The 15,007-nt window shown below is 37.4% G+C and overlaps 1 protein-coding gene across 1 annotated transcript in view; it reads left to right on the forward strand.

The window, feature by feature from the left end:
• Positions 1 to 15,007, forward strand: part of LOC107746780 (BMP-2-inducible protein kinase-like) — a 39,763-nt gene that overhangs the window by 18,224 nt on the left and 6,532 nt on the right. Inside the window, exons 2-15 of the mRNA XM_016561072.1 lie at positions 2,278 to 2,396; positions 2,489 to 2,594; positions 3,496 to 3,638; positions 4,924 to 5,045; positions 5,863 to 5,944; positions 6,840 to 6,972; positions 7,706 to 7,809; positions 7,902 to 7,981; positions 8,078 to 8,226; positions 8,324 to 8,526; positions 9,882 to 9,989; positions 11,493 to 11,641; positions 12,660 to 12,817; positions 12,980 to 13,099. Of these exons, the coding sequence (XP_016416558.1) occupies positions 2,278 to 2,396; positions 2,489 to 2,594; positions 3,496 to 3,638; positions 4,924 to 5,045; positions 5,863 to 5,944; positions 6,840 to 6,972; positions 7,706 to 7,809; positions 7,902 to 7,981; positions 8,078 to 8,226; positions 8,324 to 8,526; positions 9,882 to 9,989; positions 11,493 to 11,641; positions 12,660 to 12,817; positions 12,980 to 13,099 (1,776 nt within the window). The remainder of the gene's footprint in view (positions 1 to 2,277; positions 2,397 to 2,488; positions 2,595 to 3,495; positions 3,639 to 4,923; positions 5,046 to 5,862; positions 5,945 to 6,839; positions 6,973 to 7,705; positions 7,810 to 7,901; positions 7,982 to 8,077; positions 8,227 to 8,323; positions 8,527 to 9,881; positions 9,990 to 11,492; positions 11,642 to 12,659; positions 12,818 to 12,979; positions 13,100 to 15,007) is intronic.

Genomic DNA, 15,007 nt, shown 5'->3' on the forward strand with positions numbered 1-15,007 from the left:
ATGAGAAAAGGCTTGCCAGTCATACGTTGCCAGGATTCATTCACCCTGGAACTGATGGGAGAAGTGTTGCGGAGGCATGGCGGCCTTCTTCGCTGCATGTTGGTTCAGAGCTCCTCGCCACTGTGTAGGCAGTCAATACTCGCATTCAGTTTTGCTGAAGCACAGAGATTTAAGCCAGGTGGCTAGATATTAAAATGTGTTTTTTTTTTTTTACTTATTGCCCTTATTACTTTTAATGAGGAGCATTTTTTACATTTTAAATTCACTCTGAGACTGCTGTTGTTGGCCCATCTGGAATCAGTTTATTAACCCTCATTGTTTTTCACAGTTTACTGCGTCTTTCCTTTATTGCCTTTTTAGTATCTCTGTAACCTTTACTTGAACTTAACTGTTTTTTTCTCAAACAAAGATAGTGTACGGCTTCAGAGGAGTTAGAATTATGGAATTATTACGAAAAAAAAAAACACTGTCATTTTTTTGTGTTTCACAGAAGAAAGCCAGTCATACGAGTCTGGAATAATATTATAATATCATAATATAATATCATTTTCAGGTGAACCAACCTTATAAGGTTGTCTTTCTCCTAAGGCCAACTTTGTACACAGGCGGCTGCCAACAGTGAGCCAATACCTAACTTGGCTTAAGACGGCCTCTTTTCTATCATATTTTCCTTCTGAAAATGCATTTCATGTATTGAGCAACTGAGCAATATCAGAGGACCCATGCTGGAAGGACATTTTGAGCTCTCTCTCTCTCTCTCTCTCTCTCTCTCTCTCTCATACCTGCGTTAAGCATGAACGAGAGTCACGGAAGTTCACACAGATGATCCCTGAACTCATCTCGGGTTGATACAAAGTTCATCCTCTTCTGTCCATTAAACTTCCAGTTTTAGATGAGAGAGAAAAAAAATTAAAGCAGAATGTAAGAACTCCATTACAAAAGGTGTCTTACATGTTCTTCCAAAATGAGACGTGGGCAGTCGTAATGGGTTTTAAATTGTTCATTTCCGACTCTCATTCATGGTGCACAGTGCTACCCACAACTCTCTCTGTTTAAATGGCAATGCTTCTGCTGTGAGTGATATCAACCATTTTGCTTTTCATCACCATTTCTCCAAATCCTCAACCTTTAAAGACATTTCAGTAAACCCAAACATGAAACGTTCATATTTTGTTTTATTTTGTTTTATAAATAAATAAAATTATGTAAATGTATAAAAATGTAAGTAATGAAGCAATGTTGCAAGCGTTATAATTAGGGCTGCACGATAAATCGCATGCGATATTTAACGCGCATCTTATCAGTAAAGCCGGTTCTGTAATCAGCGGTAAATCTCCATCACCTGCGTGCTTTCACATTGAGCAGCATTAACTACACAGAGCCGTTGTGCTCTGACGAGTTGCGCAAACCCACGTTCATATTCACGCGATTTTTTGCGCTGCTCGTCATTGAACAACGGCTCTGTGTAGTTAATGCTGCTCAATGTGAAAGCACGCAGGTGATGGAGATTTACCGCTGATTACAGAACCGGCTTTCTGACAAGATGCGCGTTAAATATCGCATGCGATTTATCGTGCAGCCCTAGTTATAATAAATAATTATCATTATATCGGCATGAAGTGTCATTTTTATTGTTTACTGTTTAATGTCAGAAGAACTCCCCTGAACTTCCTCTTTGAAATACTTTGACGTGACGTGACATGTGGCCAAGTATGGTGACCCATACTCGGAATTAGTGCTCTGCATTTATCCCATCCAAAGTGCACACACACCCGGAGCAGTGGGCAGCCATTTTTTTGCTGCGGCGCCCGGGGAGCAGTTGGGGGTTCGGTGCCGTGCTCAATGGTACCTCAGTCGTGGTATTGAAGGTGGGAGAGAGCGCTGTACCCACAATCCCTGACGGTACGAGACTCGAACCCACAAGATTTGGGTTACGACCCGGGGAGCAGTTGGGGGTTCGGTGCCGTGCTCAATGGTACCTCAGTCGTGGTATTGAAGGTGGGAGAGAGCGCTGTACCCACAATCCCTGACGGTACGAGACTCGAACCCACAATATTTGGGTTACGAGTCCGACTCTAACCATTAGGCCACGACTTCCCCCTTTGTTGGGAAACTCAAATGTGTATTTATGTGTGTGTACAACGGTCTCTTGCAAAGTAGATGTATAGAGTTCTCAGTTTCAATTGCTTAATGTTTATCAATGGTCAAAAGTATGGAGATCACTGACCTAATAAACATCTGAACTAACTTTCTGTATATGTGTGTTTGTGTATCCAGGAGGTTTCTCCATGGTGTTTCTGGCCCGAACACACAGTGGAGTAAGATGTGCCCTGAAAAGGATGTATGTGAACAATGTCCACGATCTGAACATATTCAAGCGGGAGATCACAATCATGGTGAGTCATGGTGAGGATGCGGTTTTGTTTTGGTTGAGTACATCAATACATCACATTTACAAAATCTTTTTTTTTTAAATATGTCCCCCTAGAAAGAGTTGTCGGGCCACAAGAACATTGTGCGGTATCTGGACTCAACCACCAATGCAGTTGGAGACAGTGTATGGGAGGTTCTGATTCTGATGGAGTATTGCAAGGGTAATAGAACTTTATACCAAACTATGTTCTACTCTAAACATTATCTCTGTGTGATTTAAAATTCCTGAAATACAAGCTCATACTTGCATCACAGTACGTTCCTCTGACTGTAAAAACATTTGTTGTTTGACTTTATAATCTTAAAGTGAAATACTTTGACAAAGGGAACAACTTGAACAGTGCAGCTGTAAATATAAACGCATAAATAAATATTTATACTTGTTTACTCTGATTTTCACATGCTTTTTTTAAAGGCAGATGTTTTAAAGAACTGTTAACAGAACTTACCATCCTGAATGTCCAGTATTTCTGATTAAGACCCAGTACTTGGTTTGCAGTTTAACTAGTACACTGCATTGAGGCCTTGAATTGATCTGGTTTCTGCAGCCAACTGAATTGCAGCCAATTGATCCAACTGTTGCTATTGTTCAAAAAAACTAAAACTATCACATTTACACTTAATCGTTTAGCAGATGCTTTTATCCAAAACAAATTATAAACGAGGACAATAGAAGCAATCAAGCCAACAAAAGAGCAACAATATGTAAGTGCTGTGAAAAGCCCTGGTCAGTCAAATGCTGTACATGTAGCAAGGTTTTCGTTTTTGTTTGTTTATTTTTATAATAAATAAGAAAACAAGTAGATAGAATAGAAATTAAATGAAATAAATTTTTTGTTATTTTTATTTTTTATTTTTGCTCATTCACAAGATTTTTAACCTCATTCAAAATATTAATAAATACTATGCTAGTATTTAAATAATACTGAAATAACATTGAACAAATCTGGATTTAATGGATTATCTCAAGCCCCTGGTTTTCCTTTCCCCTCCAATCTCATGATATCCCTAATCTGATCCTGCTTTGTTTGTTGACTGAATTAATGTGTTTTTGCCATCTAGCTGGTCAGGTGGTGAAGCAGATGAACCAACGGTTGCATGTAGGATTCACAGAAGCGGAGGTGCTCAACATATTCTGTGATGCCTGTGAAGCTGTTGCCAGACTCCACCAGTGTAAAACGCCAATCATTCACAGGGACCTTAAGGTACAGTACAGAAAAGGCTTTAGTAAGACAACTACAGGATATTTGTAAGCAATGATAATATAAATGATTTGCCTACAGTTCATTCCCAACCATTTAACTTGTTCACTAAAGGTGTGAAGCTGTAGACACAAGTACAGACATGTCTGGTGTTTTTTGTCTGTGATTTTCATAAATTTTGGAAATCACTCTTTTCTCTGACTGTATTTTGTCTGTGATTTTCATCAAATTTGGAAATCACTCTTTTCTCTGACTGTATTTGCCTAGCTGTAAAGGTAAATTGAGGACACTCCTTGACAATTTAGGGAACCATGTGCTGACCGTTCCAGTTTAACACAGTAATACTAGACATGATCTCCCAAACCAATTACTCTGCTCACAAAAATTATTAATGGCAAGCATTAGCAAAACACAGGCAAAGACAGGCATGCTATGCTGTGTCTGTGAAAAACAGCAGTGCTTGAAAGAATCAAGGCCGCCCTTTTGGCAGAAAAGTGTGGGAACAGGCCATTGGTGCCATTCAAATTCACTTTTTTCCCACCAGTCAAAACCAATCACAGTCTAAAATTATTGGGAAATTATTGGACACTGAAGTGGAAGAAATGTATGTTTACTCATTTGTCATAGAGGGATTTCCTCATGCAGGGCTGTTGTTTTTCATATAACATAAGGAGATGAGGACCCCTGGTTGTCAAGAGCCAAAAAAATGTTAATGTACTATAATAGTCAATTCAAGTCTTCTAAAGACATGCTATTTGTGTGGAAAATTTTGGTTGATATTTTTGTTAAAATATTATTTTGCAGTATAACCATGTTGACATACAAAAATAATGTGCAGGATCTCATTATTGTCCCCTTCTCTCCAAGAAGCATTTATGTAGTCTAAACACTTAATCAAGATTGACAAATCGACTAGTTGGAACCAGTTTACTTCCTCTTTTTAAGTATTTAAAGCATCAACCCATTTAATCCCATGGGTTACATTTGTGACATTTAGCTTGAAGTTTCTAAAAGCAGTTGATGTATTTACACATTGTTAATTATAAAAATATCAACAATGCTGACTGTTTTTAATTGAGATATTTGGTTGGTGTAAGTATCAAGTTTATGACTTTTAAAAATAACTGTGTATAATGTAATATAAAGTGTATAATATGTATATATAAAGTACTTAATTAAATTTCCTTCTTCCTCTCTTGCCTCTGTCACTTGACTGTTTGCATTTTAGTGGTTGGACGTATTAACAAAGATCACCAACAGGTGTGTGTGTGTGTGTGTGTGATGACAGGTAGAAAACATCCTCCTAAATGACCAGGGAAACTATGTCTTGTGTGACTTTGGAAGTGCCACACACAAAGTTCTTCTTCCACATAAAGATGGAATAACTGCAGTGGAGGATGAGATAAAGAAGTAAGAATTTCTAATGAACCGTGTGGAGCTGAAACACAGCTGGAATTTACAAATATTACTTTTTGTGTGTGTGTTGTGAGTGTGTGTTGTATGTTTTACTTGCACTGATTGTATAGTTTGGGAAAACATCAAGCACTATTACTGCTTACTATTACATTGCTCTCTGGACTACTTGATACATTTAATATATATTTAAATGTTATTTATTCCTGTGATGGCAAAGTTTAATTTTCAGCAGCCATTACTCCAGTCTTCAGTGTCACATTATTCTTAAGAAATAATTCCTAATAGGCTGATTTGGTGCTCAAGAAACATTTCTTATTATCAATGTTGAAATAGTAAGGAATGCTTAATATTTATGTGAAAACATGATACATTTTTTTCAGGATTCTTTACTAAATAGAACAGCAGAGCAGCATTTATTTGAAACAAAAAATCTTTTGTAAAATTGTAAATGTCTTTTGATCAATTGACTGTGTTCTTGCTAAACCGTATTAAATTCTTGGGAAATTTTTTTTGATCCAGACTTAATACTGTGTGAGAGAGATTGCTATGTATTGTAGTTTTAGAGAGTGTCACACTTATGCATATTGTAGTGGACAAAATAACAGAATATGTGTGTTGCCTCAGAGTAGCAGTGGATTTGCTCTGTTGCGAAACTCATTGGTGCATCACATTTTTGTTTTGTCCATGTAATCTTGAGGAATTTACAAAATGTTTTAAGCTTATCTAGATGACGTAATTTCTTGTTACTAGTTCTGGTAGCAGAAAGTTAAGGCTTTAAAACCTTCCATTATTTTCATTCTTCTCTGCTTAGGTACACGACTCTGTCATACCGTGCCCCAGAAATGATTAACTTGTACCAAGGGAAAGCCATCACCACAAAGGCTGATATCTGGGTAGGCACTGAACACAAACATACACACGCACACACATTCTCCCCAGTCTCTCTCTCCTTCTTCTCCACCCACTCATTCTCTTTTATTTCTCTCTTTCACTCTCTCTCATGTCATTCTCCAGCACATTGCACAAGCTGGAGAGCTGGTTTGGTCAGACTGACACAGCAGACACAGATGCCAAACCGGTTTCCTCCATAAATGAGGTCTCTCAGGGGTGTGCTTTACAGCCATCCTTGAAATCCTGGCTTTGTTTCAAAGTTGATCCTTTTGTTGATGTTTTGCTTTGTATCATGAAAAATCGAGGCATGTATCAGGGTTGCGGTGGTGTAGAAATAAGTAGATTTAGTTTTTTAAGTACTGTACCAAGACATGTCTACTAGAGCTGAGGAGCTGTTATGTGCATGTGGGCCTGATGGAAAGCAGTAAAGAAAAGAGCTTCCTGATTTCTGACAGTGTTGTAAAAACAGAAATGAGGGCCTCATGAAGGCATACTTCCTCTGTATCATGCTGTGAAAGGTAGCTTAGCCACATTTCACAGCTCTTCCTTCCAAACAAATGCTGGACAGAACAGAAAAGAAACTGTCTACCCCCAGTTCCATGATAGTCCTTCAATGGAAACGTCTCATTGTGCTCAATTTCACCGGTGCAAATGGTTGCACTTCATGGTCATCGTGTCTTGCTCGGGTAGGAAGAGGAAACTATGACAATACTTCCTGCCCATTTGCTGCATCTGAAAATAGAAAGAATTCTCAGAATTCATCTCACACAATGTAGAGCAGCTGTCAGCCGTTATAAGTGTTGTCACGGTGCAGTGTTTTCTTATTAGAGCAATGAAACCTGATGTATTGAATGTTCTTGTGTGGAATTACAGTTTCTTGTTTTCTCTCTTTCCCAGGCACTTGGATGCTTGTTGTACAAGCTGTGTTTCTTCACACTTCCATTTGGGGAGAGTCAAGTTGCCATATGTGACGGAACCTTTGCTGTTCCGGACGGTTCAAAATTCTCCTCGAAGTTGCACTGTTTAATCAGTAAGCAGCTTTCAGATATTCCCAAGAGATTTCAAATTATTTTTGTGGAAGATTGTGTAATTTGAGTGTGTATACAAGGGCTGTGGTGGAGTTTTGATATTAAGTTAGACAATAGCTCCACCCTCTGGTTGTATAGAGGTACTGGACAATTGTATCCCAGCGCCTCTTAAAGAGATAGTTCACCCAAAAATGACTATTCTGTCATCATTTTCTGACCTTCATGTCATTTTAAACCCATATGACTATGAATTTCTTGTTACATAAAATAAGATATTTTAAGAGTGTCTGTTTGTTTGTTTTGTTCATATAATGGAAGTCACTATTGACCAAAACTGTTGGTTACCAACATTCCCTTTCGTAATCTGCAGAAGAATGTAAACATTCATGACTGTCAGTAAATGACAGAAATTACAAATTAATTTTTGTGCGAACTGTCCCATTAATAAAGAGTTCATTTTGTTTTTACCTGTACCCTTGGCATGTGATTGTGTCTATTAATATTGTGTTGTTATATTTCAACTTAAAGGGACAATTTGCCCAAAACTGACAATTGTCATAATTTTTCATGCATCGAAAAAAGCAGTATAATGTTTTCTATTAGATATGAATGACTGAATGTTCTTTTTTTGGGGAGTGAGCTTCTCCTAAAAACTTACGTAGATTGAATATAAGCACCCTTAACTTTATCTAAAGTTTAAGCTTAACTTTTTTTTTTTGTGTGTGTGTGTCTCAGGATACATGTTGGAGCCTGATCAAGAAAAGAGACCTGACATCTATCAAGTTTCTTACTTTGCCTTTCGGTTACCTGGAAAGGAGTGTCCAGTGCCAAATCTTTTTGTAAGTAACCTCACACAAGTTAATTGTTGAATTTAAAGCTTTGTATGATTCAGAATTATAAATAATTAATGAGTGTTTGTTTTTTGCCACAGAACTCTCCCCTTCCCACCTCATTGCCAGAGCCTCTTACTGCTAGTGATATTGCTGCTAAAAAGAGCCTGACAAAAGCAAGGTAGCATTTTAGAGTTTTATATGTGACTTTCAGATTGTTTGAATCCAACTAACCATTTAAGGAGCCTGTTTTCACCTTGTTTCTTTTTTTCATTAGAATAACAGATTCAGTAGGACCAACAGAAACATCAATCGCACCCAGGCAAAGACCCAAAGCTGCAAATAGTAATGTTTTGCCTTTGCCCAGCTCTGTAACTCCTGTGAAAATGACTGTATCCTCAGGTACGGTTAGCAACGGCCAGAAAGGTGAGCATTATTATATATATTTTCTTAAATATGGTATGTGTTCTTTTTTTGCCCTTTGGAGACATTAGCTTTGACTGTATATGTGTGCTTGTCTCAGCTTCTGGAAACGGGCAGCAGTCGGCTGCGCAGATGCCGAACAGCAGTCAGCAGAACAGAGTGTTACAGCAGCTGCAGCCTGGAGACCTTCGACTACAACAGCTACATCATCATCAACAACAACAACAACAGCAGCAACAGCAGCAGCACAATATACACCATCAACAGCAAGTCACTGCACAGCAGCTACAGTACATGCAACAGGTAATTAGTGGCTCAAGGGGTTGATACCAATGTGAAACAGCTTTTGGGCCTTAAGTTTAAACTAATTTCTTGCAGGTCTTTAAAAATTACTGTATTTAGGCACAATGTGTATAGTGACTTTTCATATGGCTCAGTTAAGTAATTGTGGAAAATCCCAGTGGCATTAATAGTTTATGTGTGTGTGTGTGTGTTAGAGCATGATCTGTTGTGACAGTCAGTTGGTTCTTCTTTGGATTGATCATTGTCATCTGCTTATGAGCACATGACTACATTGTTTAAACAATAAACAACCTTGAGAATGGTGGAACTGTTTACATTCAGCATTTTTAGGTACAAATAACGGGTGATTAAATATTATATTTTCATATTAAATATATTATATTGTAATCAGTGTTTTATATTTTTATTGTTTCATTTTTAAGGAATGACTTGAGAATGTCAATTTAATAAGTATTACATTTAGAAATATCTGACCTATAATGTAATTTGTAAATCCTACAATAATTCCTTTGCCAATATTGTCTCTTGGCATTGCATCTCTACACACACAGGTGGCGCTGTGTGCTTTTAATTTGACTTAATGCACAGCTACTGGTTCTCTGGTTAATCATACAGATCTCTTCTTGGTACTTGGTACTTTTCTGGACCTTGAACGTGGTAGTTACCTTGCTGTCTATGGGAGGGTCAGAGAGCCCTCAGATTTAATAAAAAATATCTTAAATTGTGTTCCGAAGATGAACGAAGGTCTTACGGGTTTGGAACAACACGACGGTGAGAAATTAATGACAGAATTTTAATTTTTGGGTGAACTAACCCTTTAAGATCAATAACATGCATTTAGAAAATGTAGAATTTTCAAAAGAAACTCAAATTACCACCAGCAATATTAAAGGATTGGCACAGACAGCCAAGTTTTATTAACAGTCCATCATGCCAGTGGTGAATATCCCCTTCTATTATTAAATTAAACAGTACATACTTTTTCACTGCAAAATGCTCTGATGAAAACGTTTACTCGTTTGCTGCTCCATCAAAAAAAAAAAAAAAACAACTGTAAAAAACAAAAAACAGTAAACTGCATTGTGCTCATCCTTCTAGCAAAGAAATTTCTGGTTCTGTTATAAACTGCAGTGTTATCACTCTGTGTAAACAACATGTTTAATGTCTTGTTGTCTAGAGTTCAAGCCCACTGCCCTGAATTTTAAATGCACTTTGTTATGCAATGGTAAACAATAAACGTTATGACAGTACTGTTACTAAACATATTGAGAAGCATAAATTAAACTCCCACGCTCATCGCGATTGTCCACTGACATCTCTCTCTCTCTCTCTCTCTCTCACTCTCTTTTTCACAGTATCATCAGGCCATGCAACAGAGCCTTCAGATGCAGCAGCAGCAGATGATGATGCAGCAGCCCATATATCAATCCCAGCAGCAACAGCAGGCTCACTACACTGCCCTGGTGAGACACCTCATATACCTGGAACCTTAGTGGCCAGGACCATTTGGTTACTTTTTAAATGGGAGAATTGCCAGATTTTAAATGGATGCAGTTCTAATAAAGAAGACATTTATAAATGAATGTTGTGAAGGATTGTAAAATGTGTTCAGGAGGATGGTGCTGCTTTAAATGTAAATTTAGCCACCATGTGTTTGTCAGTAGGTTATGTTGTATATTGTATTTAATTAATCATTTTTTCCTGGAAGTCTGAAGTTAGACCGTCTTTGCCTTAAATACTAATTTGGCCCCACTAACTGAAGCAGTCTTCTGTGCCAAACTCTTTCTCTATCCAAGTGAATGTCGCCCAATCATAACCATCAATAATTCCTTTGAATTGTATTTACGCTAAAACGGGAAATGTTGTTAACTGACTTTCGCTAAATACATAATGTTAAGGCGGAGCAATTTTTAGCTCATTTTCCACCGAATGGTTACCATCTGTTTAATTTCAGATGCAATCTGCTCCATGCAAAACCATCAGGGGATTGAATGGGGTGGTGAAATCGACCGATTCTCTGTGTTAAATCGTAACATATGAGGCAATTACACTGTAGGGAAATTCGAAGGCCTCTGTGGCGTTCTTTCTGTCTGTGTGTCTCTTTCTATCTCCCTGTGTCATCAATGCCATTTTGTATAGAAAAAGCACACTTTTCTCTTTGTTAGCAAAAGTTAAAGGGGTGGTTCACTGGTTTTTTTCTAGGCTTGATTGTGTTTATGGGGTGCAGTCTAGCATGTGTTAATGCTTCGTTTTTTTAAAAACTCATTATTTTTCACATAATTTACCTTTATTCCACACTGCTCTGTCCCTTCTCTGAGAAACGTGCTGATCATTTCCTTCTTTTATGAAGCCCCTCCCTCAGAAATAGGCGATGGGCTCTGATTGGTTAGCTAGCCCAGTGTGTTGTGATTGGCTAAACCACCTCTAGTGCGCGTCTAAACGTCCCGCCCCTCACCTCAGCGGCGTGTGCTCCAGTTGTATTGTAAACAAAGGCGTTGTTAATATCGCTTATCAGTTTGAGCCCAAAACGTTAAAAAAGTGAAATTGCAATGAACCTTCCCTTTAAGGTAGGGATAATGCAGTTTTCCATTTATTCATGATCACAAAATATCCAGGATGACCAGGTCTTTTGTTACCCTGAAGGGTTTTACAATATGCAGTACTGCATTTTATATCTTGCTTATTACACATCTGCTTGCAAGTAAATAAATAATAATGGAAATGGAAGTGAACTATCGTTTTGAGTTCCTTGCAGTTTTTTGTAAATCCATTGCATCATATAACATCAAGCATTCAGCTACACAATGGACGCTGCTGTGTGATGCTGTACAAGAGACATGAATGTAGCACTATTATGTTGTCAAACTGAAGATCTGAAGATTGATACGCATTAGCACACCCCAGCAGCCATGGTTTAAACCTGCAGCAGTTTACTAAATTGAGTTTATTTACTTGTGTCCTTACAGATGCAGCAGGCCTTTGTTCAGCAGCAGCAGCAGCAATGTGCTCCAGTCCAACAGGTGCCCTATATCTCTCCTCTGGAGTTCCAGACCCCACTGGGCTCCTATAACCCTGCAGGACCTTCTCCAGTAGAGACCCCCTTCGCTAACATCAGGCAAGCACTTTGGACATTATTAACAATGTACTTCTCCATAGTCAGTCTGTCACACTGAGTGAAAATTACTTACTGTACACTACCATTCAAAAATTTGGGGTTGGTAAGGTTTTTTTCATTTTTTTATGTTTTTTTAATTAGTTATACTTACCCAGGATACATTTATTTGATCAAAAACAGAATAACTGTAGTATTCTTAAATATTATTACACTTAATAAAAATAACTCTTTAGTATTTTAATATAGTTTTAAAATGTAATTTATTCCTGTGATGGCAAAGCTGAATTTCCAGCAGCCATTACTCCAGCCTTCAATGTCACATGATCCTTCACAACTCATTCTAATATGCTGATTTGGATTATCAATGTTGAAAATGGTTGTTTAATATTTTTGTGGAAACTATGATGCATTTTTTTCACGATTCTGAAAATGAACAGCATTTATTTCAAATATACATCTTTTGTAACGTTTATAAATGTCTGTTACTGTCACTTTTGATCAATTTACTGTATTCTAACTAAATAAAAGCATTGATTTCTATAATCTTACTGACCCTCTTTTGAACGGTAGTGTATACCCATCTTATTTTTCACGTTAGAAAGGCTGTGGCCATTTGTAAATTTAATGTGTCTGGCTTCCGGTGTCATTCGCTTCCAGTTCTTTTTAGCTGTTATGCTGCTTGGAAACAGCAAACTGGTATTTTTTACCATATTATTTTAATGTATCATCTTTAATGATAAACACACTGATTTACTGTTTACTGCACTTTAATATTCTTCTTGTTATTTCCCTAAAGCGGCTAATGAAGTCTTGCACATTCACAGTAAACAGCTTACTTAAGTGTTGAAAAATAAGGACGATACAGAGCAGTTTGAATAGCACTGTTACACACACAAAGAACCGTTGTTATACAGTGCAAGTCAACAAAAATGAAAAGTGCTGTGTATAAAGATATGTTATCTGATATATTAACGTGTATCTCTTTAAATGTCTGACATTTTTTCTTTTTCTGTTGTAGTAGAAACCCAGTGTCCACTGTGGATGTCATGAGCCCTCCTCCCCAGACTGTCAGTAGCCCTCCTGATATGTCTGCTTGGAACCCATTTGGAGAAGACAATTTCTCCAAACTCACAGAAGAGGAACTTCTCGATCGAGAGTTCGACCTTCTAAGAGCAAGCAAGTGTTTCTGTGTTCCTTTGAGTCCGTTTTAGAATTGCATCCAGACGTCCATCCTCTTGTAATATTCTATTCTACACCCTCTCCAGCAGAAGGCATACACATTCTGCTTTATTCTTACACTAACATTTTCTATGTGTCCGCCACACTTCTTGCCCACAGAAAAGCCGGTAGAGCGATCTGTCAGCATGGAGGCCAGCAGCATAGACAGACAGCAGCCGTTACTGCAGCCCTCTCTCCCTGAGGATCCATTTGGCTCTGTGCCCTTCCTGGCCAACGCAGGCAAGTTCTAGCAGCCGGCTCTCGAAGGATCCTCACCAAAGTTCCCTGTTTACCGTCCTCCTCCTCCTCTCTCCTCATATCTGTGCTCCCCTATTCCTGCTCTTCCCGACCCCTTTCTGTCTCTCTGCTCGCTGGATGTGGACACCACATATCACTGTGGAGTAGGGAGTCGGGAGACAAACAAAATCAATGTTTCCATTTATTCCTTAAATCACTTTAAATGCATACATTTAGACAGTTACAGTCTTGTTATTATTTAAACAAACCCTGTATGTCTTAGAAAACCTTTTTTGTTTTATTTCTCACTGTTCATAAGGTGTAGATGAGAGAAAAATGTAATAAAACTCTATATATCTGGTACATGCATAGGTTTAGATATTATATATATATAATAGATAATGATAGATAGATAGCCCCTCCCCAACAGGCAGGAAATAGTAAATAGTAAAATGCAAGCATAGAAATAGAGAGAATTTGCAGATTAAAAAAAAAAAGTATATGTATCATTTGGAACTATAAGCGATAATAAGAAATATAGACTTACGTTTTTTTGTTTTTTTTTAATTCTTGGGATTTATACTTCACAAAACCACAGCTTTATAGCACCTCCATGTTTGTTGCTGGTGCCTTGTTCTTTTTCCCTACTGTTATTATTTGTTGTTTTTCAAGCTTGAACTTTAGTTTGTCTTTGCACTTGCAGTATTATAGTAGTAAATTTGTGCTATGCTCTTTTCACATCTGCATTTTAAACAACATTTTAATACATTTAGTTTTAATCAAATAGTTTGAGGTAACTCCTATATGGTGGTGCAGTTACACTGCAATATGTATAAGTGAACTGTACTCTGGACTTTTTGTCATTTAGATTTTTTTTTTGCTCAGGACTAACATTTTTATTTCAACATGTTTATATTATGCAGAGCAGAAAAAGTGTTTTTTCCATTAGTTAGAAAAGAAAATGCACAAGTTTAAGGGAAATTTCTTTCTTTTTTTCTATTATTTTAGCATTACATTTTTTTTTTTTTTTTTGTCAAAGTCATCAGGTTGGCATGATAGAATAGATTTTCATATTCTTGAGCAACCTAAATTTTCCACTTAGTGGATTTTTTTTCTTTTTTTCTTTGCTTCAGAGATACATTTTGTGCTTGATAGCAAGTTGTTGATAGAAACAGTGAGTGCCAGAAGTTCTCAGGTATAATTTCTATGGACCTCAAACCATAGAAAATTTGCAGCGATCCTCATATTCACTTTGTTTACTTGTAAACATGCCAATTTTTTTATGGAGTTGAACACAAGTCTCTCTCCTCGAGTGTTAGAGTTGGCTTTAAATTCCTCATTGAGACTTGTTTTTCCTTTCTGTAATTTACTGTGAAGATACTTTAAGTTGCCAATTTAGGGAACATTGGCAGGTTAACTTGGAGTGAGGTTAGCCGAATAATCAGAAACTGTTGCATCTACAGAAGCAACTAAGAGTTGGCAGCCCTTTTTTTCCTTTCTTTTGCATAATTTGTTTTATTATGTAGCCTATGCTAGAACTCTTTTCTGGTCACAGATGATGTTTTCCATAGAAAACGCTATGTCTAGGAACGTATGAGCCATTTTACATGTTATACTGGTTGTCACACCACAGACACATCACATCATTTGTTGCTGTCTCATTCACAATGGCAGCATTGAGCCTTAATTAATGGATTCATTGTCAGCACATGCATTTAGAGGTACTTGCTCAGTGCATTTAGTAATAGTTTACATGAAGGGCTTACCATAATGTTTACCAAACTTTATTTTCACAACGGTAAGTTGACCATAATGTTTAGTGAATCCGTGTTCTGGACTCCTAATTTTATGTACTCAATCATCTCATCACCCACTCAAGTTCCTTTGCTTTATCAGAACGTGTGTGTGTGT

Source organism: Sinocyclocheilus rhinocerous, unplaced genomic scaffold, assembly GCF_001515625.1.
Source record: "Sinocyclocheilus rhinocerous isolate Xijiao unplaced genomic scaffold, SAMN03320098_v1.1 scaffold468, whole genome shotgun sequence".
Classification (NCBI taxonomy): Eukaryota; Metazoa; Chordata; class Actinopteri; order Cypriniformes; family Cyprinidae; genus Sinocyclocheilus; species Sinocyclocheilus rhinocerous.